The sequence below is a fragment of the Cetorhinus maximus genome, chromosome 4 (assembly GCF_964194155.1).
Source record: "Cetorhinus maximus chromosome 4, sCetMax3.hap1.1, whole genome shotgun sequence".
NCBI classification, from domain to species: domain Eukaryota; kingdom Metazoa; phylum Chordata; class Chondrichthyes; order Lamniformes; family Cetorhinidae; genus Cetorhinus; species Cetorhinus maximus.
Genome location: NC_135882.1, coordinates 3,452,842 through 3,478,906, shown reverse-complemented (window position 1 = coordinate 3,478,906; position 26,065 = coordinate 3,452,842). Strand labels below are relative to the sequence as shown.

The window sequence follows — 26,065 nt, the reverse complement described above, 5'->3', positions numbered from 1 at the left end:
ACAGGGAGCAGGGATCTTTGCTTGACTGTCAGGAATGGGATGCCTAGCTGATTTTTTGTTATCCCTTTGTTAACCTGGAGGCACGCCAATCAGTTTGACTGCACAATCTGCTGCCTACCTGAATTCAGTTAATCCAGCACTGATCACTGGCACTTTGCTGCTTCTGAGGGTTCGTTTGCACACTCACATCATGGTCCATTAGGGGAGTTAATGACCAATTTTGATCTTATGGTGTATAGTTTCTGGGCTGATGAATTAATAGTTAAGGTAGCTGGACACAGAACTCGAGCTGTGGTCTGAGTACCAGCTGAAGTTTGAAGAATTCTGTCCTAACATTTGGCACATTTTGATTTCAGATTTACAATGAAAAGGAACTCCTCCAAGGGAAGCTGGATCTTCTTAGTGACACAAACATGGTTGACTTTGCTATGGATGTGTACAAGAACTTGTACCCTGATAAAGAAATTCCACAAGGTGAGTTGTATGCAATACGTTCAGTGTAATTCAGGGTTTAGAATGTTAAATATTTGCTATTCACAAGCGGTGGTTTTGTGAATGAAATCCATTCATGACCTGCCCCCTAGAAATACACTGGTGTGGATTTCTAACTTTTATTCCACTAGAGTTGTATTTGGGTTAGATATGTAACTAACTTTTCAGCTATACAATGATGAATTAGCCATTGCATGACCACTTCTGCATGGTCAATGGAATATATTATAATGCCAAGTATAAAATGTGATGTTGTAGACAGCTGCATTACTTCTTGCACCAGCTGCAGCAATCACTATCCAACCTGAGGAGGAATAAGAGAAGGAAGCTGACCTATGTGACAAGCCTTGGAGTTGACCATACAGTAGTACAGCATTTAAAAAAAAAAAATTATTTCATGTGATGTGGGTGTTGCTGGCTAGGCCAGCATTTATTGCCCATCTCAAGTTGCCCTCGAGAAGGTGGTGGTGAGCTGCCGCCTTGAACTGCAGCAGTCCATGTGGTGTAGGTACATCCACAGTGCTGTTAGGAAGGGAGTTCCAGGATTTGATCCAGTGACAGTGAAGGAACGGTGATATATTTCCATGTCAGGATGGTGAGTAGCTTGGAGGGGAACTTCCAGGTGATGGTGTTCCCATGCATCTGCTGCCCTTGTCCTTCTAGATGGTAGCAGTCGTGAGTTTGGAAGATGCTGTCTAACAAACCTTGGTGAGTTTCTGCAGTGCATCTTGTAGACGGTACACACTGTCACTGTGCGTTGTGGTACCGATGCAGATGTGTGCATGTTGTCAGGCACTTCAAAGGCTTATGTCAACCATTGAGGTTCCTTTGCCCTCAATAAATAGCTGGTCTGTGATGTGCCCATGAGCCTCTTGTCAACATCGTCCTCCATCCTTGGCATTTTTCACAAACTTGTGGGATAGGAGATGGTTTCTAGTACGCGTGACTTGAATTATTTTCAGTCATGGTGGTCTGAAAACCATAGAATCTTGCCATTCACAGGGTCACTTAATAACCTCACTGTTGATGAAGAAAGATTCAACACAACTTTGTACTGAGGAGAGCTGAGGAGACAGTATTAGTAAATCTCAGCCACTTTGGGACAAGAGGAGGCCATTCACTCTACAAACCACTTGTACCATTCAGTTGGATCATGGCTGATCTGTATCTCAAATCTATTTAGACCCCACACCTTTGCTCCATATCTATCAATCTCTCGGAGGAGATGGTGGTATAGTGGTAATGTCACTGGATTAGTAATCCAGAGGCTCATTATTACTCTGGGGGCATGGGTTCAAATCCCGCCACGGAAGCTGGTGGGACTTGAATTCGGTTAATAGACTGTAGAATTGAAAGCTACTCTCAGGAATGGGGACCATGGAACTATCATTGATTGTTATTTTAAGAAAAACCCTTTCTTCACTTCCTTCACTTTACTGTCCTTACCCAACCTGACTGGCTTGTGACTCCATACCCACAGCAATGTGATTGACTCTTAACTGCCCTTTGCAAAGGCCTAGCAAGCCACTCTGTTCAAGGGCAATTAGGGATGGCCAACAAAGGCTGGGCCTACCAGTAATGCCCACATCTCATGAAAGAATAAAGAAAAAAAAGCCCTGTTAACACAAATCTTATCGATTTCATTGGAGGACTCTCTCTACTCTCCCCATGCATCCTTTCAATGAATGGACAGGCTTGTTGGGAGAATTTGGAGATGAGCCCAAATGGATTAGCTATTGAGCTGTTTGTTAGTATGCTTGACTTTGCAGAGGCTGTACCCATTGATCTCTAATGATCTGGTGCTCTACATCTGGCTCTTCTCTGAAATGTTTCCCCCCACACCCAACTCTGTTCAGTTGTACCGTTAGTGATGTCGTGAAAAAACAGGGCTCTGGACTGTTTTAGTTCAGGAGTCATTATCTCCCTGTTACCCAGGTAGAAGAATGCTCTGTCTGTGGATTGATGAGGGGTGCCCTTTTGCTGATTAGATATTCAGAGCCCATTGGTGGATGGATGAAAAATAATACATTAGGAATGTATCCGTCCACCTCCTTAACCATATTTGTTGTGTAGGTAACTTGTATTAAACAGAAAGAGCTTACATGTATCTAGCGCCTTTCTCAATCGCCGGATGTCTCATAGAGCTTTCCAGCCAATGAAGTACTTTTGAATTGGAGTCATCAACATCCTGGGGGTTGCCATTGACTAGAAACTGAACTGGACCAGCCATATAAATACTGTGGCTACAAGAGCAGGCCAGAAGCTGGGGATTCTGTGGCAAGTAACTCATCTCCTGACTCCCCAAAGCCTGTCCCCCATCTACAAGGCCCAAGTCAGGAGTGTGATGGAATACTCCCCACTTACCTGGATGAGTGCAGCTCCAACAATACTCGAAAAGCTCGATGCCATCCAGGACAAAGAAGCCCACTTGATTGGCATTCCACCCAGCACCTTAAACATTCACTCCCTCCACTATCAACGCACAGTGGCAGCAGTGTGTACCATCTACAAGGTGCCCTGCAGCAGCTCACTAAGGCTTCTTTGACAGCACCTTCCAAACTTATAAACTCTACCACCTAGAAGCACAAGGGCAGCAGACACATGGGAACACCACCACCTGTGAGTTCTCCTCCAAGCCCCACACGATCCTGACTTGGAAATATATCACCGTTCCTTCACTGTCGCTGGGTCAAAATCCTGGAACTCCCTCCCTAACAGCATTGTGGGTGTACCTACACCACATGGACTGCAGCGGTTCAAGAAGGCAGCTCATCTCCCATCTTAAGGGCAATTAGGGATGGGAAATAAATGCTGGCTTAGCGAGAAAAGCTCATCCTGTCAACGAATAAATAAAGTCACTGTTTCAATGTAGGAAATGCAGCAGTTTGTGCACAGCAAGATCCCACAAACAGCAATGTGATAATCAGATAATTGGTTTTTAGGTTTTGGTTGAGGTGATAAATATTGGCCAGGACCCTAAGGAAAACGTCCCTGCTCTTCAAACAGTAACATTGAATCCGCCCGAGATCTACCACTACTGCTGTGGGTATTGAGGAAGATCTGCATTGAATTTCTCTGTTTCAAGCTGGTGTTAGAATCCATTCTCTGTGCACAGTGGAGAAGATCCTCTCCAGTATCTGTGTGGAGATTCCCTCATTGCATTTATTTACACTCTGGTCTTAAACCTTCCAAAGCGAAAGAGCTAGGTGGCATTCTCCTGGCCTGGTGATCCAATGTTGCTTGCTGCTCTGTGGTTTTCTTCCTATCACTGAGCCACTGTGGACATGTGCCAGTTTTTAATTCCGAGGCTGTGGTTCTGATTTGAGCTGCACTCTTCCCTAGCCCCAGCCTTCTGTTGTGTGGGTTTATGGAGATGCATTTCGAATTGTGAACTGCACCTGCCTTTAAGAAGCACATAACGGCTTTGTTGTTTTCCCCATTCTTATTTTGGCAGCCAGGTCTTCTGATCAGTAGCTTGTAGGTCTCAAGGCCCTGATTTCTGGCTTGTTTTAGTGTTTAATTCTCATCATTACTGCTGCCTGAAGATTGAAAGACTTAAAAGTATTCAGCATAAAATATCTAATGGCAAATATGGATAATCAGTGCGAGAAACCTGTGCAAAGCAGACACTCTAAATGCCCTAACTGCTATTTTATTTATTTCAGATCCAATAAATAGAATGAGTGGTTTTCAGTGCACTTAGAGACACTGCAAGCAGTTCTAAGCATGATTGATCTCACACTTTACTTGATTACACTGTCACAGAAGCACTGTAATAAAATATTTCTGTATTCCAAGCTGTAGTGAAAACCAGGATGATGTGCATTAGTCACCCATATGAAGATGTGCAGTTTCTCGATGTATAGCCTTGATACTTCCACACAGGCAAGGGGGGATTTTTTAATAATATTGAGCACAAAGTAAATTTAAAAAATGCACTTCTAAAGGAGCAGTAATTGTTCTGGCTGGCTCACCATAATTTGCTTCTTTATGTCCAGGAATTATAATTGAATCCTTTTAATTGTTGGCTATAATAAAAGAATATGGCCTTGCGTGTCCCTAGGACATCTCAAAGCGCTTTACAACCTGTGAAGTACTTTTAAAATGTAGTCACTGTTGTAATGTAGGGGAAACAGCAGCTAATTTTGCACATAGAAAGCTCCCGCAAACAGCAGTATGCTAATGACCAAATGACCTGTTTAATGATTTTGCTTTGAGGGGACAACTCCTCTGCTCTCCATTGAAAAATTCCATGGGATCTTTTATGCCCACCTGAGGGGGCAGACGAGGCCTCAGTTTAACGTCGTACCTGAAAAATGGCACCTCTGAGTGCAGTACCCTCTCAGCACTGCACTGGGAATGTCAACCTGGGTCTTCTGCTTAGTCTCTGGAGTGACACTCAAGCAAGAAATACCCACTGAGTCATGGCTAAGCCCGGTGAGTGACCAGATCATACTGGCAATTGGCATGTTCTGAGACCAGAGTGGTTGAGAGAAGTTTAGGGCAGGGCATCAGTTGAGTGCCTTAGTGCTAACTTGAATAGACAAATGGTGAATCCTGTAGATGGGAAATGAATGTGGAACATTCACATTCTCTCAATTTATGAAAGCTTGTAGCAATTTTTTTTTGCAGGGAGGAGGTGGGATGTTGAGAGAAGAGAATTTTACCTTGAAAGTACTTTCCTTTCTATGTCCCCCAAATAGCTACAACTTGTGTCTAATCTTTAAAAAGATTCCAGGAGAAGTTTAAAAACCCCTGTTAATTTGAAGACACTGCCTTGTATAAATGCGCACCTATGAACATTTGAGTGAAAGCAATCTGTTTGAATTCTCAGCTCTGAGAGAGAAGCGCACCACTGTGGTTGCTCAGCTGAAACAGCTCCAGTCCGAAACTGAACCAATTGTAAAGATGTTTGAGGATCCAGAAACTACGAGGCAAATGCAATCGACCAGGTAGGCAGACATGAAACCACACTACATACATGTAATTGGAAGCACAGACAGTTTGTCATCATTTCTCTACACAAATGATGCCAAGATAAATAAAGATAATCTACGTACCAGTTTTTTGATCTGATCAGCTGCTCCTCTGGTGATCTCAGTTTAGGTCTTGCCCTACCTGACACTTTGGAGATCTGTGACACATTTGTATATGCATGATATTTAGCAGTAGATAATCAGTAATGAAAGCTGGGGCACAGAATTGATTACAGATGCAGAAAATGTTTCCCTGATTGAGGCGTTGCATTCTGCATGTCCTTCGTGTGTTGGAGTTGTGTTTTATATATTACAAATCCAAATATGCAAATTGTACCACTCACCATTTCCTCTTCCATTGCCACAAATGGATTTATCTGTCTAGGTGTGGTTGGATGTTGAGAGCCGCTGATGGGTGTACAGATGCTTGACCCAAGCACAGTTGACGTGTGCTTGTAAACTGACTGCACAATGCATTTTTTATCAGAACAAATTCGGTACATCGGCATTTGTAGCTAGTAAAAGTGGGCGTGACTTACTATCTAGGCATATTGAATTAGTACTTTTTATTTGATTATTTTTATTGAGCATGTAATGTGAAAGTGCTATATATCCACAATTCTCCCCGTCTATAAATGGCCATGATCTGTACAATCATCATCCTGCAGTTTTCCATTTCTATCAATCACAAACCATCCAGACATGTTTTAATAAACCCTTATTTGCCCTTACATCCCAATATAGTCAATTCAAAGAAATTTTGATGAATTTGTTTTTAATTCTTCAATTACATGAATTGGCTTAAATAAAATATCAGAATTAATTTTTGAGAGAAGCAGTGTAGTTATAGCAATGAAGCCAGTAGGTTCCAATTAGTCATATGGCACAGGAGGAGGCCATCTGGCCCACTGAGTCCATCCTGGCTCTGCAGAGCAATCCATTCCCTCTATCCTCATAACCCTGCAAGTTTATTTTGCTCAAGTGTCCGTCCAATTTCCTTCTAAAATCATTGATTGTTTCTGCTCCCACCACTCTCACGGGCAGCAGGTTTCGGGTCATTACCGCTTGCTATATAAAAAGAAAGCTCTTCCTCTCATCCCTTTTGCAACTCTTTCCCAAAACCTTAAATCTGTGCCCCCTAGTCCTTCTACCAGCAGGTGATAGGGTCAAAGCTAATTCTGTCATAATTCCAACCTCGCCTTGTAAGTAAAATGTCTCCATCCCTGAAACCATTCTGATAAATCTCCTATAATAAAAACAGAAAATGCTGGAAAAACTCAGCAGGTCTGAAGAAGGGCCGTACGGACTTGAAACGTTAACTCTGTTTCTCTCTCCACAGATGCTGTCAGGCCTGCTGAGTTTTTCCAGCATTTTGTTTTTATTTCAGATTCCCAGCATCCGCAGCGTTTTGCTTTTATCCTGATAAATCTCCCCTCGGGGGTTCCTCACATCCTTCCTAAAGCGTGGTGACCAGATCTGGGGACGCTACTCTAGTTGTGGCCTAGCCAGAGCTTTATAAAGCTTCACCATAACTTGCCTGCTTTTGTATTCCATGCTTTGCTAATTGCTCTCAATATGTCTTGCCACCTTCAAAGATCTATGCACATGAACTCCCAGATCCCCCTCTACCCTGCACCCTAAGAACTGTGCCATTAAGTCTATATTACCTCTCGCTATTCTTTCTCCTAAATGTATCACCTCACACCCCTCTGTATTAAATTCCATCTGCCATTGTTCTGCACATTCTACTAGCCTATTTTTGTTCTGTTTCAATCATTTGGTACAATCCTCACTGTTTGCTGCACCTCCAAGTTTGGTATCATTGGCAAATTCTGAAATTTACTCTGTACTCTAATAGAGATCAAAATATATTTTATATATTAAAAAAGCAACTTAGGGTTGAATAACAGATTGCAATGTTTGATCAATAGCCTGGAGTTCTTGCATGAGGACTGTTAAGGATTGGAGCATTTCTGAGCTTGGAAGTTTTGCCTGTTTTTTCAGTTAAAGACTGAGGTAATTAAATTGCTGTCCATGCACACTCTAAGCCTTTTAGAACTAATGAACTGACGTTTGTCCTATTATTCCACATTTGATATTCTGGCTCAATGTTATTCACTTTCTCCACCCTTCTCACCAACCGGCACACCCAAATTTGGTTTCCACGCTATAATACCCTCTGGTTTGGGGCTACTCAACAATGAGCTCTTATGAAGTACATGATAGTGTCTTTGCTTACACATTCCTCCTTTTCTGTGTGGACATGTTGAAAAATGGGGAGTGCAGATTTGAAGCTTACTGCTTCTTGAAGTCACAAACACAGATTGCACCCTGTGCTGCTACATACCACCAGCTACTGAAACTCATTCTTTTAAACTTCATGTAATTTGAGTACAAGCTGTGTTACTAGTTACCCTGTTGCTCATCTTGTAATCTTGCTGTAAAATGTTTGTAACTTCAAAACTTTTAAGTTAATTGGCAAAATAACCGGGGGGGTGAGATGAGGAGCATTCTTTTTAACGCAGAGGCTTGTTATAATCTAGAATGCACAGCCCGAGGGTGATGGAAGCAGATTCAATAATAACTTTCAAAAGGGAATTAGCTATGTATGAAAAAAAGAGAACTTTGCAGGGCTATGGCCAAAGAGCAGGGGATGGGACGAGGGTTGTCAACCGAGCTGGGCATATTGTGGGAAATGCCAGTGGAAGTAGCTTCACAGAAACCCAGTGACGTACCGGGAATGGTTTTGGGGTGAGGGGGGGGTCACTCTTCAGAACTGGCGGGTCACCTATCCATTTGATTGAGAAACTAGTTTGGCATCTGAAAACTATCCACTCAGCAGAATGGATTTGCAGCCTGCTAGATTCAAAAACTTGAGAAAACAGTGGCTATTCACCTCACTAAACAGATGTAAAGCTTGACTATTAAAACTTTGCAGATGCATGTTGTCCTTGTCTGATCTCATTTCTGTTCCACGTTATTAATGTTGACATCACTGATCATCCCGTCTACTTTTAATTCGTTTTCTGTGATTCCATTTCTTTTACTCTCTCTCTCTCTCTAAAACCCTTCACGTCTGCACACAAATGAATCTTGCTGAAGTAAAAGCTCCATAAAAGCATTAGAAGGGGAAAGCAAATCACGGGTGGCAAAGATTTTTTTTTTTTGCGTAGAAAATCTGAAATAGCCAGAACTAAAACCTGTTTGTTTTGCAATATACACAGAACCCACCAGCATACAGACACGCATGCACGGCTGTAACTGAGACTTAATAAAGAAAGCATGGATTTCCAGCTGTGACCGACTCGGAAGGGAACAATGCATGTTTCTGCGCACAAGTGCGGTATATGCAGCGTGCTGCAAATTGACATGGAAGATGTGTCCATGTGACACATTTACCAAGAACTGAGAGTGCTGGAAATACACAACATTTGTACTGAGAAAGCAGCATTCCAATCTCCCGGAATGCTTTCTTGGGTCACCAGGAGATTGATGCTGACTCCAGGAGACTCTCAGCCGTTCTGGGGGAGTTGGCAATCTTACATGCAGCTAATTGGGTCACTCTTTCAAAGTGCCAGCATAGGTATGACGGGTCGAATTGTTTCCTTCTATATTGCAAAATTTTACCGCAGTGATAAATTCTCAACCTGTAAATCTGCTACTGAAAATGAGTACTCTTCATAAGTTGTTGTCACTTTGCACCATCTTGATCAGAACCCTTTTTAAGGGGCGAGTGTAGTCGGAAGCTTCATACGTGTGGCATCTGTGGTTAAAATCTGGGCAATGGAGTGGAGTTAATTTGATTTACTCAAGCAGAATTGCTCTAGTTATCACATTTAAAACGTGCTTTTTTTATTGAAACAAGTTTATTAATCTCCATCTGGACTGTTTCAAATGCTGATGGTTTGTCCTTTAACTATCTGCTCTTTATTTGTGACCCTGCACATTAATTGATGTTTCCAATTATGAGTATTGTGACTAAATGATTCTAGCATGTAGATGAATGGTACAAAAAGTCATATATGTAATTTTTATAATTATATTCAGTGTAATTTTGCCAATACATTAAAGAAAACATTTAATTGAAGTCCTGATTGTGAGGTACCAACAGATTGTAGAACTTAAGGGGATCAAATGAGAGGCTTTGGTTGTATGTTTGCAGATCAAAGTTGGAGGACAGACTCTGTGTAAGGTGTCATTAATAGATTTGACAAGCCACATCAAATGCAGGGCAATGAACAGCCCAGAGTATTTTCTGTGTGAGGGATTGCAATTATAGCTAACGGTTGACTTAGAATGAGGGGCCACAGACAAATGGGTCTTGTCCTGACTTGTTCAGCAGTAATTGAAGACAGTCTTGTGTGTTTTTAAAAAAAAAAGTCAGGGATTGTGCTGTGACTTTGACGAGATGGTAACTTGCTTGCTTCCCCTGCTACCTGTGTCTAGTGGAATAAGTACATCTGTCATATTTGGGAAATTTCAAACACTACTTCACTACTGCAGTTCCACTACTGTAGGATTGTCTGTGTCTGGTTGGTGGTGGACTATAAGGTGCCGCCAGTGATTTCTCAGTGTGGCAAGATCCTGTTCTCAATAACTTCAGAGGAACAGAGGTTAGGAAATACAATGTGGGTCAACCTATCCCATGCTTGTGTGTCCAGGAGTGACCCTGGAGTTGTGATTCCTTGCAGAAGATACTTTCAGTTCTGTACTCATTTTGGTTGACATTTGACTGTGGTTGCAGACAATTTGATCGCTTGGATTCTCCCTGAGTGTAGACAAATTTAGCAAAATAGGAATATAATGGGAGAGGAGCGGATTCTAAAATGAATGATGAAACAGTCCGGGATAAGAGTGAAGTGAAAGGGCTGACATATCAGAAAGTGGGATGAAATGAATAAAATTAACTGCATGGAAAGTACTATTTCTCACAAAGCAAAGGACACTTGTACTCTCAAAAGGCTGTGCAGATCATTGAAATTCTCATGATTGAGATCGACAGCTTTTTGTTCTGTCGGAGTATCAAGGATAAATTAAGTTGAGGTAGGGACCATATATGATCTAGTAGCACAGCAGAACAGACATGCTCCCAAAACAGCCTAGCTCTAAATTTGAGATTTTATTCGATTATGGGATGTGAGCATTGCTGCCAAGGCTGGCACCTATTTCCTTTGAGAAGGTGGAGGCGAACTGCTACCTTGAGCCATTGCAGTCCATCTGGTGTGGGTACACCCACAGTACTGTAAGGGAGGAAGTTCCAGGATTTTGACCCAGTGACAATATAGTTCCAAGTCAGGATGGTGTGTCACTGTGAGGGGAAGTTACATGCCCCTGCTGTCCTTGCTCTTCTGTTTGGTAGAGGTCGTGTGTTTGGAAGGTGCTATTGAAGGAGGCTTGGTGAGTTGCTGCTGTGCCTCAGGTGCCTCTGGTTCTGATTCACCCACCAGAGGAGAGAGTTTCTCTCTATCTAAACTACTGAATCTCTTTTTCATTTTGAGTGCCTTGATTAAGTCACCCATCAAACTTCTGAACTCATGATAATACAACCCACCATTATGCAACCTGACCCCTCAAATTAACCCTGAGGCCCAGTTTTTGTGCTGTTGATTCTGCACTGTACCACTCCATTACTCCAATATATCCTTCCTGAGGTGTGGTACTCAAAAGTGAGTGAAGTACTCCAAATGGGCTGTGACCACAGCTCTTTATAACTGATGTATGACACCCTCCCCTTTCCAACCTCATCCTTGAGATAAAGACCTACATTCCATTAATTCCTTTCATTGTTCTTCATACCTGTGCACTAGTTTTTAGAGACTTGTACATGGACACATGAATCCCTGTGCTTCCCCTCCGCTTCTGGGGTTTCCCCATATTGTCAGAGCCCATTTTGTATATGACACATTCCAGCACGCAGATTAATCTGCTTGCCTTTAATGCACTCACATCAATGTTTATACATGGTCCATTTCATTTGTCTTTAAAATAAGTTACAGCTCAATAAAAATGAAGTTTTGTGAAGTTCCTCCCACCTCTTAAAATGGACAGTGGGAGCCAGGAAAGGAGTAAAGCTAAGCAATAGATATCCAAACCTGGGAAGCATTGAGTGAATGAAAGGAGGTGATGGGAGGAATGGAGACCAGACAAATTACTGGAGATAATTGTTTCAATTATTAATTTTTAACTGACGTATTTTAAATGCTTATTTTAATAGTTTTGGTTTTATACAGAAATAAGCTGTTGTTGAAACTTTCATAGTAAATTGACCAATACAGGGATGTCTTTGAACATGCTGGCAATCTAAGGGGCAAGTTTTGTGTGTGTGGAATATTGGTGGAAATTGACTGATGGTTTGAGACTTCCCATTCATTTCACTTCTTATGGTTCTTACCTTCCTAATGACAGGGAGCTTTCTAGCTATCACTGAGCTGGATCTAAATCTATGTCCCAAAGGTCAGCCATTAGCCCTTTGTACATGGTACGTCCCTGATAAAGTCGTTGTTGAAATGAGGATATTGATCGATGTTGTCTGGTTAATGGCCGTGGATGTGGTCAGAAGAGTAGATTGCCTCGAGAGTTTTCAGCTCTGGGGCCGGAGTTCAGATCCATTCTGTATGAAAGTGTTCGAATCGTATCTCTTTAAACTGGATTTTTTTCTTGGAAGGACATTGCAGTATTTGGACATTTGGAGGCTGCCCAAGAGTTTTTTTTTAAAAAGGGTCATAGGTTCACTTTGGAGCTGTCAATAAGCAGGCCTCTTCCAAGCAATCACCTGAGCTGTATGGTACTTGAGAAGGAGTTGTTTGTTTGTTTTGAACTGCAAAGAATTTTAATCAATGAAAAGCTGGAAGACAAAAAGGCAATCACATTGCCGAGGCAAAAGTCTTAAATTTGAACCTGTGGTTTTGCTTTCAGTCTTGTTGGGATAGGCTGAGAACAGACGGCCATCCTGACTAGCTCTCTCTCCCTCTCTGCTTTGTGAAACCGTGTGTGGTTCTCCACCTGTAGCCAGATAATCCTCATCTGAGTGGAGTTTGTCTGCATAATTTTGGACTTGCGAACTGAGACAGGAAGAATTGGTCCAGCTATACGCTCCTCCACTCTGAAGCATCATTGGTGAACTTCCCGACATCTACTGGGCCTGAGGGGATTTCAGACCGACAACATCAAACCTCTGTGAACTTTAATTCTGTTTTCTTTCTAAGTTTCTTTTTCCATCCGCCTGACTCTGCAGAGACTACCTGTGTGTCTTTTCGTCTGTGTGCGAGCTTGGGAAGTTTAAAAGGGTTTGTTAGTTATACTTCCGGATTACAATCGTGTCAACCAGTTCTTGAAACTTGCTTAAAAGGAGTTCTGTTTTATAATAAATCATTGAGTTTTTTGGAAGAAGCCTGGAGTCTCTTCTGGGTGCTAGGAGTATAGATAAACAATTGGCCATTTTGGTGAGAAAATTAAACATTTAAATTAATGGTATGGCCCGTGGAGTAGTGGGGTTTGATAATTCGCGCACTCCTCCCATCCCAGTCGCAAAAGCACAAAACTGTTAGCTGGGCCCTAATGGACTGGTGTGGAGAATTTATGCAGTTATGCTTGTGTCAAAGTATGTGTTCTTCAGGTTTGTAAATGATGTAAGATATTGTAACAGACCAGGAACATCGGGGAGCTGGCAAAATTCACCTATTCTCTATGTTTACCAAGAGAAAATGGCTCTGTCTGCCTCACAGTGCATAGCAGCAGTAAACGGTACATTTCAGACTATTATAGATATGTCTCTTAAATATTATCACAGCTATTGTCTTTTTTCCTGTTTATTTTGGGGTTTTTGGTAAGCTTTAAGGCAGTGACACTAGCTCAGTTTAAGACACTGATGTGTTCCATTATTTGCCCAATCCAGCGCAAACGATCTTAGTGTTTCCAAAAAGCTTTGTTCATGGTTGATTTATTGAACAAAATTTGTATTGGTTTGATTTGATCAGGATCTGGATAGTTCTGCTGTGTTTGAAATCAAATGTTTGGACAGTTGACCTGTCTCAACGTGTGCTTGGGGTAGCATCACATCAAGGCACAGCTAATTAAAATTATATAATTGGTTTTGAATAGTTAATGGGTTTGACACTGAGAGTATGCTGTGTTTAACATACCCTGTTCAAATAAATGATTTATGGCTGCAGCTTTGGTTCGTGACTCCATCTCTACTGATAAGTCAACTCCCTCGCGTGGACTGATTTGGCAGCTCCTACAAGCCCTTGATGTGCTGAGTGCTCATTTCAGCATGTAAGAAATAAATGATATGTTGAAGCATGCATTTCTTTGTAACTGATTTAAAAAAAAAAGAATTGGTGTGATTCCTCCTTCATATGTTTTTAAATCACTTTTTGGACTTGGGTAAAATTCCAGATGCACCATGAATTCTCCTACAGGTCAGTTAGTTCATTATAGATATTACTTCAAAAAGCCTAGTGATAATGACATTACAAGCTGTTCACTAACATTTTCCAGTTATGCACCAGAAATATCCTCTGTTCATGTCTTCAGTTCTGAATCTGAATTTAGTACTTCCTGTGTGGAGCTGTACAGGATACAAAATCGAAGGCTTGAAAGAGTTAGCTGCAGCTTTCATTAAAAGCCACTGCCGAAAGTTCTGGATTTACTTAGTCAAGTCTTTGAAGGGTAAAGTGTTGTTAACAGCGACAGTTTTGTGATTTGGTTTAGGAAGTCCCTGCAGAAGATTAGATGCTGCAGCTTGAGTTGAGAATATTGTATCTTACTTTCCATTCCATAAATGTCTGATTCAAAAAGATTACAGGTGTAGAAAAAAGACAGAGCCCAAACGTAAGGGTGTAAGTTGTATTGAAGTTCTTACTGTGAAGGAGCAGTCCATTCAGTACTGTCAAGAGCTTCTGACTCAACTGACCTTTCAGGCAGCGAGTTCCATACTCCCACCAACCTCGGTGAAAAAATTGCACCTCAACTCCCCTCTTAGCCATCTATCTCTTAACTTAAATCTATACCCCCTGGTTATCGACCCATCTGCTAATGGAAATAGTACCCTCCTATCCACCCTATCTATGCCCCTCATAATCTTATACACCTTTATCAGGTCCCCTCTCAACCATGGCTGCTCCAAGGAAAACACCCCCAGCGTATCCAATCTTTCCTCATAGCTCAGACCCTCCAGCCCAGGTAGCCACCTGGTAAATTCCTTTGCACCCTCTCCAGTGCAATCACATCCTCCTTATAATGTGGTGACCAGAACTGCACACAGTACTCCAGCTGTGGCCAAACCAGCGTTTTATACAATTCCAGCATAACCTCTTCTTTTCTATGCCTCGGCTAATAAAGGCAAGTATCCCATATGCCTTCTTAACCACCTTATCTACCTGCCCTGTTACCTTCAGGGATCTGTGAATATGCACACCGAGGTCCCTCTGATCTTCGGTACTTTCCAGGGTCCTACCACTCACAAGGTAATCCCTTGCCTTGTTAGCCCTCCCAAGTGTATTACCTCGCATTTTTCTGGGTTGTATTCCATTTGCCACTGCTCTGCTCACCTGACCACTTTGTTGATATCCTCCTGCAGTTTATGCCTACCCTCCTCACTATTTATCACCCTACCAATTTTCGTGGCATCTGTGAACTTCTTGATCATACCCCCCCTATATTTAAGTCCAAATTATTTATGTACACCACAAACAGCAAGGGCCCCAGCACTGAGCCCTGCGGAACCCCACTGGAAACAGACTTCCAGTCACAGAAACATCCCTCTACCATCACCCTCTGCTTCCTGCCTCTTAGCCAATTTTGGATCCAACGTCCCACTTTGCCTTGGATCCCATGGGCTTTTATTTTCTTGACTAGTCTGCCATGAGGAACCTTATCAAAAGCCTTGCTAAAGTCCATATAGACCACATCAAATGCATTGCCCTCATCAACACTTCCGGTTACTTCCTCAAAGAATTCGATCAAATTTGTCAAACCCGACCTTCCCTTAACAAACCCATGCTGACTATCCCTAATCCGTGCCTCTCCAAATGCAGATATATTCTATTCTTCAGAATTCTTTCTAGTAACTTCCCCACCACTGAGGTTAGACTGACTGGTGTAATTTCCAGGCCTATCCTTTCCTCTTTTTTTTAATAATGGGACAACATTAGCAGTCTTCCAGTCCTCTGGCACCTCACCTGTGGCCAGAGAGCATTTGAAAATTACTGCCAGGGCCCCTGATATCTGTTCCCTTGCCTCCCTCAACAGCCTGGGATACATCTCATCCAGGCCTGCGGATTTATCCACTTTTAAGGACACTAAACCCGCTAGTACCTCCTCTCTCCCCCTCTCTCTCTCTGTTAATTTCCTCTAATATTTCACAGTCCTCCACCCTGATGTCTATACCTGCGTCGTCCTTTTCCACTGTGAAGACTGATGCAAAGTATTCATCGAGGACGGTACCCACGTCTTCCGGGTCCACACACAGATTGCCTCTACGATCCCTCATTGGCCCTACTCTTTCCCTAGTTATTATCTTGCTCTTTATATATTTAAAAAACCCTCTTGGGGTTTCCTTTATTCTACCCAACAATGCTTTTTCATGCACTCTCTTAGCTTTCCTAATTTCCTTGTTAAGTTTCCCACTGCACTTTTTATACTCCTCTAGGGACTCTGCCATATTGAGCCCTCAGTATGTGCCATAAGCTTCTTTTTTTCCTCAATCCCAATCTTTATGTTCATTGACATCCAGGGTTTTCTGGACTTGGTTTCCCCCCTGCCCTTGTCTTTACATGAACGTATTTGCCCCGTACTCTTGCTATTTCCTCCTTGCATGCCTCCTGCTCTCTCAGTTTTATCTGCAAGTAGCTCCTCCCAGTGCACTTGGGCCAAATCGTATCTCATCTTTGTAAAATTAGCCTTTCCCCAGTTTAGAACTTTTATTCCTGGCCCAACCATATCCTTTTCCATAACTATCCTAAATTTAACTGAGATATGGTCACTATCTCCAAAATGCTCCCCCACTGATACGCCTTCCACCTTTTTTTTCATTCATTCACGGGATGTGGGCTTCGCTGCCTGGGCCAGCATTTATTGCCCATCCCTAATTGCCCTTGAGAAGGTGGTGGTGAGCTGCCTTCTTGAACCACTGCGGTCCATGTGCTGTAGGTACACCCACAGTGCGGTTAGGGAGGGAGTTCCAGGATCCAGTGACAGTGAAGGAACAGCAATATATTTCCAAGTTAGGATGGTGAGTGGCTTGGAGGGGAACTTCCAGACGGTGATGTTGCTCTTGTCCTTCTAGATGGTAGTGGTCGTGGGTTTGGAAGGTGCTGTCGAAGGAGCCTTGGTGAATTCCTGCAGTGCATCTTGTAGATGGTACACACTGCTGCTACTGTGCGTCTGGTGGAAGGAGTGAATGTTTGTGGATGTGGTGCTAGTCAAGTGAGCTGCTTTGTCCTGGACAGTGTCAAGCTTCTTGGGTGTTGTGGGAGCTGCACTCATCCAGGCAAATGGGGAGTATTCCATCACACTCCTGACCTGTGCCTTGTAGATGGCAGACAGGCTTTGGGGAGTCGGGAGGTGGGTTACTTGTCACATGATTCCTAGCCTTTGACCTGTTCTTGTAGCCACAGTATTTATATGGCTAGTCCATTTCAGTTTCTAGTCAATGGTAACCCTGAGGATGTTGATATTGGGGGCTATGCCTGGGCTTATTTCCAAATATTAGGTCCAGAACTGTCCCCTCCCTTGTTGGGTTTTCTACACACTGGCTAAAAAAAGTTCTCCTGGATGCAATTTAAGAATTTTGCTCCCTCCCTGCCTTGCGCACACAAACTATCCCAGTTAATATTTGGGTAGTTAAAATCCCCTACTAATTATTGCCTTATTCTTTCGCTTCTCTGAAATTTGACTACATATTTGATCCTCTATCTCTCCTTGACTGGGGGCCTATAGTACACACCCAACAGCGTGTTTGCCCCTTTTGTGTTTTTTTACTTCTACCCATATGGCCTCATTTGATGATTCTTCCAAGTTATCATCCCTCCTCACTGCTATAATTGATTCCTTGATCAATATTGCGACCCCCCTCCTCTTCTAACCCTCTCTCTATCTCACCTGAATACCCTATAACCAGGAATGTTGAGCTGCCAATCTTGCCCTTTTAGTCAGGTCTCGGTCATAGCTATGATAACATACTCCCACATGCCTATCTGTGCCCTCAGCTCATCTGTCATATTTCTCAGGCTCCTTGCATTAAAATATATTCCATTTAGCCTTGCTAAACTCACTTCTTTCTTATCCAGCTTCTGCCTTCCAGACTCACTCACTAGTGTTTTAACTTCTAATTCCATCTCAGCGTCTCTCCCTCTGAACTACTTTTCAGGATCCCATCCCCCTGCCAATTTAGTTTAAATCCACCCCAGTAGCATTAGCAAACCTCCCCGCGAGGATGTTGGTCCCGTTCCTGTTCAGATGTAACTCGTACAGGTCCCACCCGCCCCCAGAAATGGTCCTGATGCTCCAGGAATCTAAAGCCCTCCCTCCTGCACCATCTCTCCAGCCACACATTCATCTGCTCTATCCTTCTGTTCCTATACTCACTCCTGCATGGCACCGGGAGTAATCTGGAGATTACTAGCTTTGAAGTTCTGCTTTTCAATTTCCTACCTAACTCCCTAAAGTCTGTTTGCAGGAGCTCATTTCTCTTTCTTCCTATGTCATTGGTCCCAACATGGACCACGACCTCTAGCTGTTCACCCTCCCCCTTCAGAATGCCCTGCGGCTGTTCCGTGACACCCTTGATCCTGGCACCCGGGAGGTAACATACCATCCTGGAGTCACGTCTACAGCTGCAGAAGCGCCTGTCTACTCCCCTCACTAATGAATACCCTACCACTATTGCCCTTCCACACTTCTTCCTTCCCCCCGAGCAGCTGGACCACCCACAGTGCCATGGCCTTGGCTCTGGTTGGCCACCACAGAGGAACCGTCACTCTCACCATTTTCCAAGGCCGAAAAACGGCTTGCGAGCAAGATGCACTCGGGGGATTTCCTCACTACCTCCCTGGTCCCCTTCTCCTGTCTGGCAGTCACCCATTCGCTCTCTGCTTGCACTTCCTTAAGCTGTGGGGTGACCACATCCTGAAACGTTCTAACCACGAACCCCTCAGCCTCGTGAATGCATCATGGTGCCCCCAGCTGCTGCTCAAGCTCCAGAACCCGGAGCTTGAGTTGCTCCAGTTGGAGGCAGCTCCTGCACACACGGTCATCCATCATTCTACTTTGATTTAATTCATAATGTGAATATGGCATTATCTATGTGTAATATTTTTAAGACTCCATGAGGTTGCTGCTTAACTGCTTTTTTTCTGCAACACCGTGCTTGAGCATCTCGAATCTTCCCTTGTATATCCTCACCCTTATACATGTTGCTATTTCCCTCGCACCTCTCCAGCGCAGATATTCATCTTGTGATATGGTGACTAAATTATACACACTGACCCTATGTTCTGCCCCGTGTATTGTAAAGCCTTGGTGTATGTAATTCCTGACGGAGAATACTGCACTGTTCATGGTATTCCGAAGTTCTGTTAGTTTTCAATCACTTGTCACATTTTCTAGATATTGGAAGTGTTAAGTCTACTGTTCCTCCCAGCTCCCTTTCAAAGCATCCTTTACCAGTTCAGCTGTCCTTGTTGTATGCTGTTCTTTTTTTTGATTACGATATGGTGCTTCACACCGTGTTAAATTATATTTGCCTCATAGATTGCTGTCAGCAATCTAACCATTCTCCAATTTTTTTGCTACATCTTCCGCCACTTCACTTCCTATTTGTGTTGTCTGCAAGTTTGACTTCGTTCAAATTTGTTTTTAATATCCAGAATTCTATGTTTGACTACACATCTTCCGTCTAACTTTATAGTTCTTGTGTGTGATCTCCCTCCCATTTTTAATTGATGGATCCATTTCCATAGCCGCCTTATGGCTTTGTTTTCATTAGAAGCTTTTCATGTGGACCTCAAATTACTGAGAATCCAAATAAACTATTTTTTTGGCAGACTGCACTACCTTATTTGTGCTGTTGTTTAAGACAGAGATGCACACCTAAGTCCATTTTGGCTGTCAAATTTCTTTGCACAGATACATCTAATTGCCAGAATAATTTCTATAGTTTTACCCGTTAATAGGTTAATTGCCTGGGTCAGATTTGTTGCCCTATTTAAAAGTGGTGCTGCTTTCACTTGTTTCCAATTCTGCAGAAACTAACTTCTGTCCAATGATTCTGATGTGACGATAGCACATACCCTACAAATGTCCTTCCCAATCTGCTACAGATCACTGAAATAGTTTTTAATCTTAAGTTTCCCTAACTTCTCTGTTTTGTTGGTAACTGAAAGCTAATGCTTTCCAACTTCACTGAATTTTTGGAACACATCAAGGATATTCTGTTATGGAGCAAAATATTGCGAATGCTGGAAATCTGAAATAAAAACATAAAATGCTAGAAATATTCAGTGCTCTGTTACGAGCCTTCGTGGGGCAAAACTCATCTTGCTACTTCCTATCACTCCTGAGAACGAGACCATAAGACATAGAAGTAGAAGTAAGCCATTCGGCCCATCGAGCCTGCTCTGCCATTCAATGAGATCAAGGCTGATCTGATGACCCTCAACTCCACTTTCCTGACTTTTCCCCATAACCTTTGATTCCCTTACTGATTAAAATTCTGTCTGTCTCAGCCTTGAATACACTTAACGACCCAGCCTCTACAGCCCTCTGCGGTAAAGAATTCCACAGATTGACTACCCCCCCTGAGAGAAGAAATTCCTCCTCATCTCTGTCTTAAATGGGTGCCCACTTTCCCTTTAAAGAAATTCTGTTTGGAGTGTTCATAAAAAGAGAATCAAACATTGCCCCACTATCTGGGATAGGAATTCCTGTTAGAGGCAACGATCACAGCATAATAACTGGACACCTTTTATGCTGTGCGCATATGAACATTTTAGTAACAGTGTATATTTCATTTTGTGCAAAAATGCCACATTCTGTTTTCCGATAATGTTCAGCGCATTGTCCAGTTCATTGTGGCTACGTAGAGCAGGGCATTAACTGAATGATCGTGATGTTAGTGTGCCAGTGACAAAACATAGGAGGCAAAGGGCAATATATAATAGTTTAAGCCTAGGAGGGAGGGAGAAACTAAACAATATGGTAGGCAAGTGCTTGAATGATGCAGGTACAGTCTTCATTCAGATGATTGGATGACTCACAAGAACCTGATCCTGTTCTAAGGTACCAATACACTACACCCATGTCAAAATCCCAGCTAACTGCTGCAAAAACCAGTGCACCCAATCAACCATTTGGTGCAGATCTAAGCTAAAACTTGCTAGGAAACAGTTTGAGCATCCTACAAATGTGGTGAAGAAAAACCGTTTTTCTTATATTGTTCCCTGGCCTTACACTGCAAAGAAGCACATTTGCAAGGAATCAGCATGCGGGAAGCAGGGATTGGGATAAAATGTGTTCATCAACTTCAGCTCGTGGGCTGATGGTCACATGCTGAACAGGTGGTCCTCATTTCCCTTTTCATGTTTAGAAGATATTTATAAATTACACACTGGGATGCATATGGACCAAACTCCTTACAATGTAGAGATTCTAAAACAAATAATAGAATGATGACAGCTATTTTATGTATGGCAACCAGTTGTGCTCATCCGGTTGTTCTTGCTGTCGTTAAAGGGTAATTGGGTGCCTCAAGCTGCTTGGGCGTTTGAAGTTAAGTCCTTGTATAATTGTGCTTTAGCTGAGGAGCTGTGCCACAAGGCTGAAGTAAGTTGACTTTGAACTTTAATGGGTGTTCTAAAGTTATTGCACTGACAATGCCTGACTGTGTGTAGCACTGTAATTAATATAAATTATAACTTATTCACAATTGGTTGCTGGTCACTTAGCATAAGTTAAGGAAAATGTAATTTCCTATAGTGATGTTACTAGAAAGATGTGAATTTTATTTTGAATAAATAAGCCTGGTTAAATGCTTCAAGTTGAAACGTAATTGAGTCAAACTTCCAAGTGGATCAGAAGTTTAAACAAATAAATATGGTCTTTGAACAAATCTGTACTTGGGTAAGTGTTCATAAGGCTGTTGGGGATGAGGGCTAAGTTGCATGGCCCTATTATGTTTAATTATCTTCTCTGCTAGGATGTGCCAATGCATATACTGAAATCAGGGTAACTGGAGATTTATTTGCATCTTTGCAATGAGACCAATTGATATTTTCAACTTCTGCCTGGTTTGATTTCACTTTAAACTTCCTAATTTAGCATAACGACAATCATTTTTTCATTCTTATTTGGTCTATTAAAAATCTAATTGAGTGTTTTTCACAATCCAGGCCCCTTGAGCATCTCCATATTTCTGTGACTAAGCAACACACCTCTTTGCGGTTCAATTTCAAATTTTGTTTGGGCTAAAGAGCTGAACGAGGAGAGGTTTTTATGAAAACTGAAATAGAGAACCTTATTTGAAATAGTTCTATATTACGTCTTGTTACCATTACCTCGTTGCACAAAATCATGGACTCAGTTGTCTTGTGCTTCTAATGTCATGTCTGCAGGGCAAAATAGTGATTGATTCAAATGTCCTCTTAGCTACCTATTCACAAAACATATGAATCCAAAGTAGCAAACAGCATCCAAAAAAATTACTGAAGCCAATAGAAATTGGGTGGGAAAACTCTCCACTAGCTGCAGTCATACCCAGCGCAAAGGAAGATGGTTGTGGTTGTTTAAGGTCTATCATCTCAGTCCCAGGATACTGCTGAGAGAGTTCCTTAAGGTAGTGTCCCAGGCCCAACCATCTTCAGGTGCTGTGTCAATGACCTTCATACAGTCAGAATGGGGATGTTCACTGATTGCATAGTGTACAGATCTACCACCACGGATTGCAGTAGTTTGATAAAGCGGCTCACCACCACCTCCTTTTCGAGAGCAATTTGACATGGACAATAAATGTTGGTCTTCCTCGTGATATCTGCATCCCATGAATGATTTTTTTAAAAAAAAAATTTTTCCTTGTAACTAAAACACCAGATTTTTTTTTTTAAAAAAGCGCAGTTCTATACAAAGAAATTCCAATGCTTAGTGACGATACTGACCATTTCATGTTCCGGTTGTTCGCATGAAGTCCTGTAAAGATCTGTCTTTCTGGCTGGAATTTGGAATTTGAGTATTGCTGTGAATATAAGGAATTTTTAGCCACTGTGAGCAAGTTTTGTGTGAGAGGCGTATAATGAGTTGTTCTGCCCTGCTCCTACAATAGTCAATAACTGAGGCATCTGAAGCAAAATGCTAGATAAATATAATTGCAAACACCTGTCATGCACATATAGCTGTCGGCCACAGTTAAATTAGTGAAATATTTTTTGTATGCTGTAGGTAAAATCATGGTAAAAGTGGAACTGCACTTAAGGTTGCAGATTATTTATGAGCAATACCACAATAGATACGTGCATACCATACATTCGCAGGGAGACTGCCAACTTAAACCCTGATTTCAACCAGGGCAACTATTGGATTGTTTCAGTTAGCTGAGGTGCTTCCTGGCCAGGGAGGGGAAAGCTGTCAGCGATTTTTGTTACAGATCATACCCTCCTGCATTGGTGGAAGTTGGCTGGAGGCAAGATGATAAAAACAAAAAACTGTGGATGCTGGAAATCCAAAACAAAAACAGAATTACCTGGAAAACTCAGCAGGTCTGGCAGCATCGGCGGAGAAGAGCAAAGTTGACGTTCGAAACATCAACTTTGCTCTTCTCCGCCGATGCTGCCAGACCTGCTGAGTTTTTCCAGGTATTTCTGTTTTTGTTTTGGAGGCAAGATGAGTTCAGTCGATTTGCATTTGCTGCACAGACTATTACAGAGCAAATAGCACTGAATTGACAAATCGAGAAGACAATTTTTCCGTTGGATGGTCTTGCACAGAAGTAGTCAAAGATGCAACAAAACCTTTAAAAGGTGCAATGTAAGGGCATAAAGAGCACCTGCTGACAAAACCAGAGAGGATTGAGAATAAATGAATTACACTTCATTGAATTTATTAGTGCAAATTGAGGAGAAAAGCCTTGCCTCTATTGATGCATTCTATCAAAAATTTTTGAGACTCTTTGTGGATAAGGAAGTGCTGTCAACATGAATGTCAACCCAAATATGGGCTAACGTTAAGAGTTCACTAATTTTCTAGAATGTGTAATTGTGCAGAAGGTGAGGAAACAGAATGAAAACAGCCTGTAAAGGTTTGCACAATTTTTTAACCAAACAGATTTGACCTCTTGAGTCTCCACAGGGGAATATGATTTTTTTTTTAAAAATTGGACAAGTCCTAATTTTTCCGAGAATGCTTCACTTCTTTGCACTGAACATGCCTAGCTTGTTACAGTAAATTTGAGATGGAAAATGAAGTGCATTGTCTTTTGAAAAGTGGGCAGACATCACAAGTGCACAGTGTTGATCAAGATGCTCATGCTGCTTCCACAGGTTTCCCTTGACAATAAGGATTGACTGCTTCAGTTCAAAACATTTCTGTGTGTTGGGAGCATGTCCACTCTGCAGCCAGGCACACTGTATGATTGAGCACATTTAGTTGTTTTTCAGGATTGGCTGGGGTTCAGCAGACTGCCAGCCAAAGCATACTTTCATTGTTAACCCAAATGTGGTGCAATAATGAAAAACAGACCATTTATGTTTTGATTTTAGAAAACTTAAACGTCGATTTGGATTGATTTGAAATGGCATCAGTCTCTGTAATCCATTTTGGCGTTTATGATTATATGCATGCACCTGTATGGAATGAATGGATGGTGAGCTTACTCCAGTTTCCATCTGCATGTATCCACTATAGGATAATAGTCACTTCCAAAACCTGTTGATTAGTGCACTGTTCTTGGTTCCAATGAAATATTGCACTTTTTTTTTTAACAACCCTTTTGTTACTCTTAACATCACAGGTCATGTTTTCTCTAATATCCTTCAATCTTAAATAATTGTTAAATGGATGTGTGTGTTTTCAATTTTTAAAAAAAAAAACCTCTTTTCTATCCAAATAGGGATGGACGAATGCTATTTGATTATCTAGCAGAAAAGCATGGGGTAAGTGGGCATTTGTTAATTAACGTGAATATGAGTGTAAATAATATTGTAGTTCTGCTGTGAAATGACTTGAGTAATTGCTGAAACAAAGCATTTGGACAGTGTAGTCAGACTTCATTTTTAATAGTGCCAATCAATTAATTTGTAACAAACTTCTTCACTAGTTTTAAAACAATTCATCAAATACCTTGGATATGTTTTCAGACCAAATGGAACTTGACTTAATGCAATAAGTTGCTCAGTTATTGTATCTTAAGTGGGAAAACTGATGAAAAATAGTTATTTCCAGAACTACGCACCCTGGTATAATTTACATCAAATTGAATCATTTGTGTTTATTCTCCAATGATAAAGGTGGTATCTTAATTTATAAAAAAAAGTCTGTCTTACTTTCAGCTTATTTTTTTTCTTTCTTTTTGAAGTTTCGTCAGGAATATTTGGACACCTTGTACCGATATGCTAAATTCCAGTATGAATGTGGCAATTATTCGGGTGCAGCAGAGTATCTCTACTTTTTCAGAGTTCTGGTAAGTGCCATTTCCAACAGGTAAATGAAGCTTTGTGCTTGAATGTCTAGAAGCTCTGATCAGGTTGGTCTTGTTGCCCATGATTAGGAGGAATACGTTTTTTCCACTTATAGCGGGAGCACTCGTGTGAACGTGTTTTGTCTGCTTTGCCCGATTGTAGGTATAACGGACCGAATTCAGTTTAAAATTACAGACAGAAGCAGGATTCATTCAGAAAGTAATACTTTCCCATGGAATTGACTCCGAGTTGCATCATAGATCAGGAAAGAGTAACAGTCTTGGAGAATTTACAACACCATTCAGGCCAACTGTCACACGTGAGCCTCCTCCCATCATTCTTTATCTCACCCTTCAATTCCTTTCTCCATCTTGTATTTAGCCAACTTCCTCTTAAATGCATCTTTTCTCAAATAATCTGTGGTAGAGTTCCACATTTTTACCAATCCCTACATAAAGATGTTTCTCCTGAATTCCTAATGGGTTTCATTTGTGACAGTCTTATTTTTATGTCCCTTGGCTTGGTCTCCCACACAATTTGACCATTTGCCTGTGATTGGCGGGTTTTACAGACGACTATACGCTCATGGAGAACTTGGCTAACCCTATGTGTGAGCAAGGACCTTTGGCTTCACCGAGGCAACTTCCGAAAAGTATTCAGCTGGCACAATATTACCGAAATAATTTGGCTAGCCCACCGCAAATTCCTTTGATCCTGGGGCCAAGACATTGTTCATGACCTTGAAAATGTGTGCCATTCTTAATGCAACAAGGCTATCATAGATCAAGAGTGCAAGGTGCGAACTAGTAAGTAAGCACAACTGTTTCTCCCCGAAATAAATGGAGTGCTGAAGAATCTAACTGGAAAATTTGAAGTTGAATTTAATGCTAATAGCTTATGGTTACCACACTCTAGCCAATTAAAGCGACTGTT

General features: G+C 41.8%; 1 protein-coding gene across 1 annotated transcript in view; it reads left to right on the top strand.

The window, feature by feature from the left end:
- LOC144679444 (eukaryotic translation initiation factor 3 subunit E) overlaps window positions 1–26,065 on the top strand; it is a 140,920-nt gene that overhangs the window by 3,379 nt on the left and 111,476 nt on the right. The window contains exons 2-5 of the mRNA XM_078539827.1: window positions 357–474; window positions 5,327–5,444; window positions 24,565–24,607; window positions 25,030–25,134. Coding sequence (XP_078395953.1) covers window positions 357–474; window positions 5,327–5,444; window positions 24,565–24,607; window positions 25,030–25,134 — 384 coding nt within the window. The remainder of the gene's footprint in view (window positions 1–356; window positions 475–5,326; window positions 5,445–24,564; window positions 24,608–25,029; window positions 25,135–26,065) is intronic.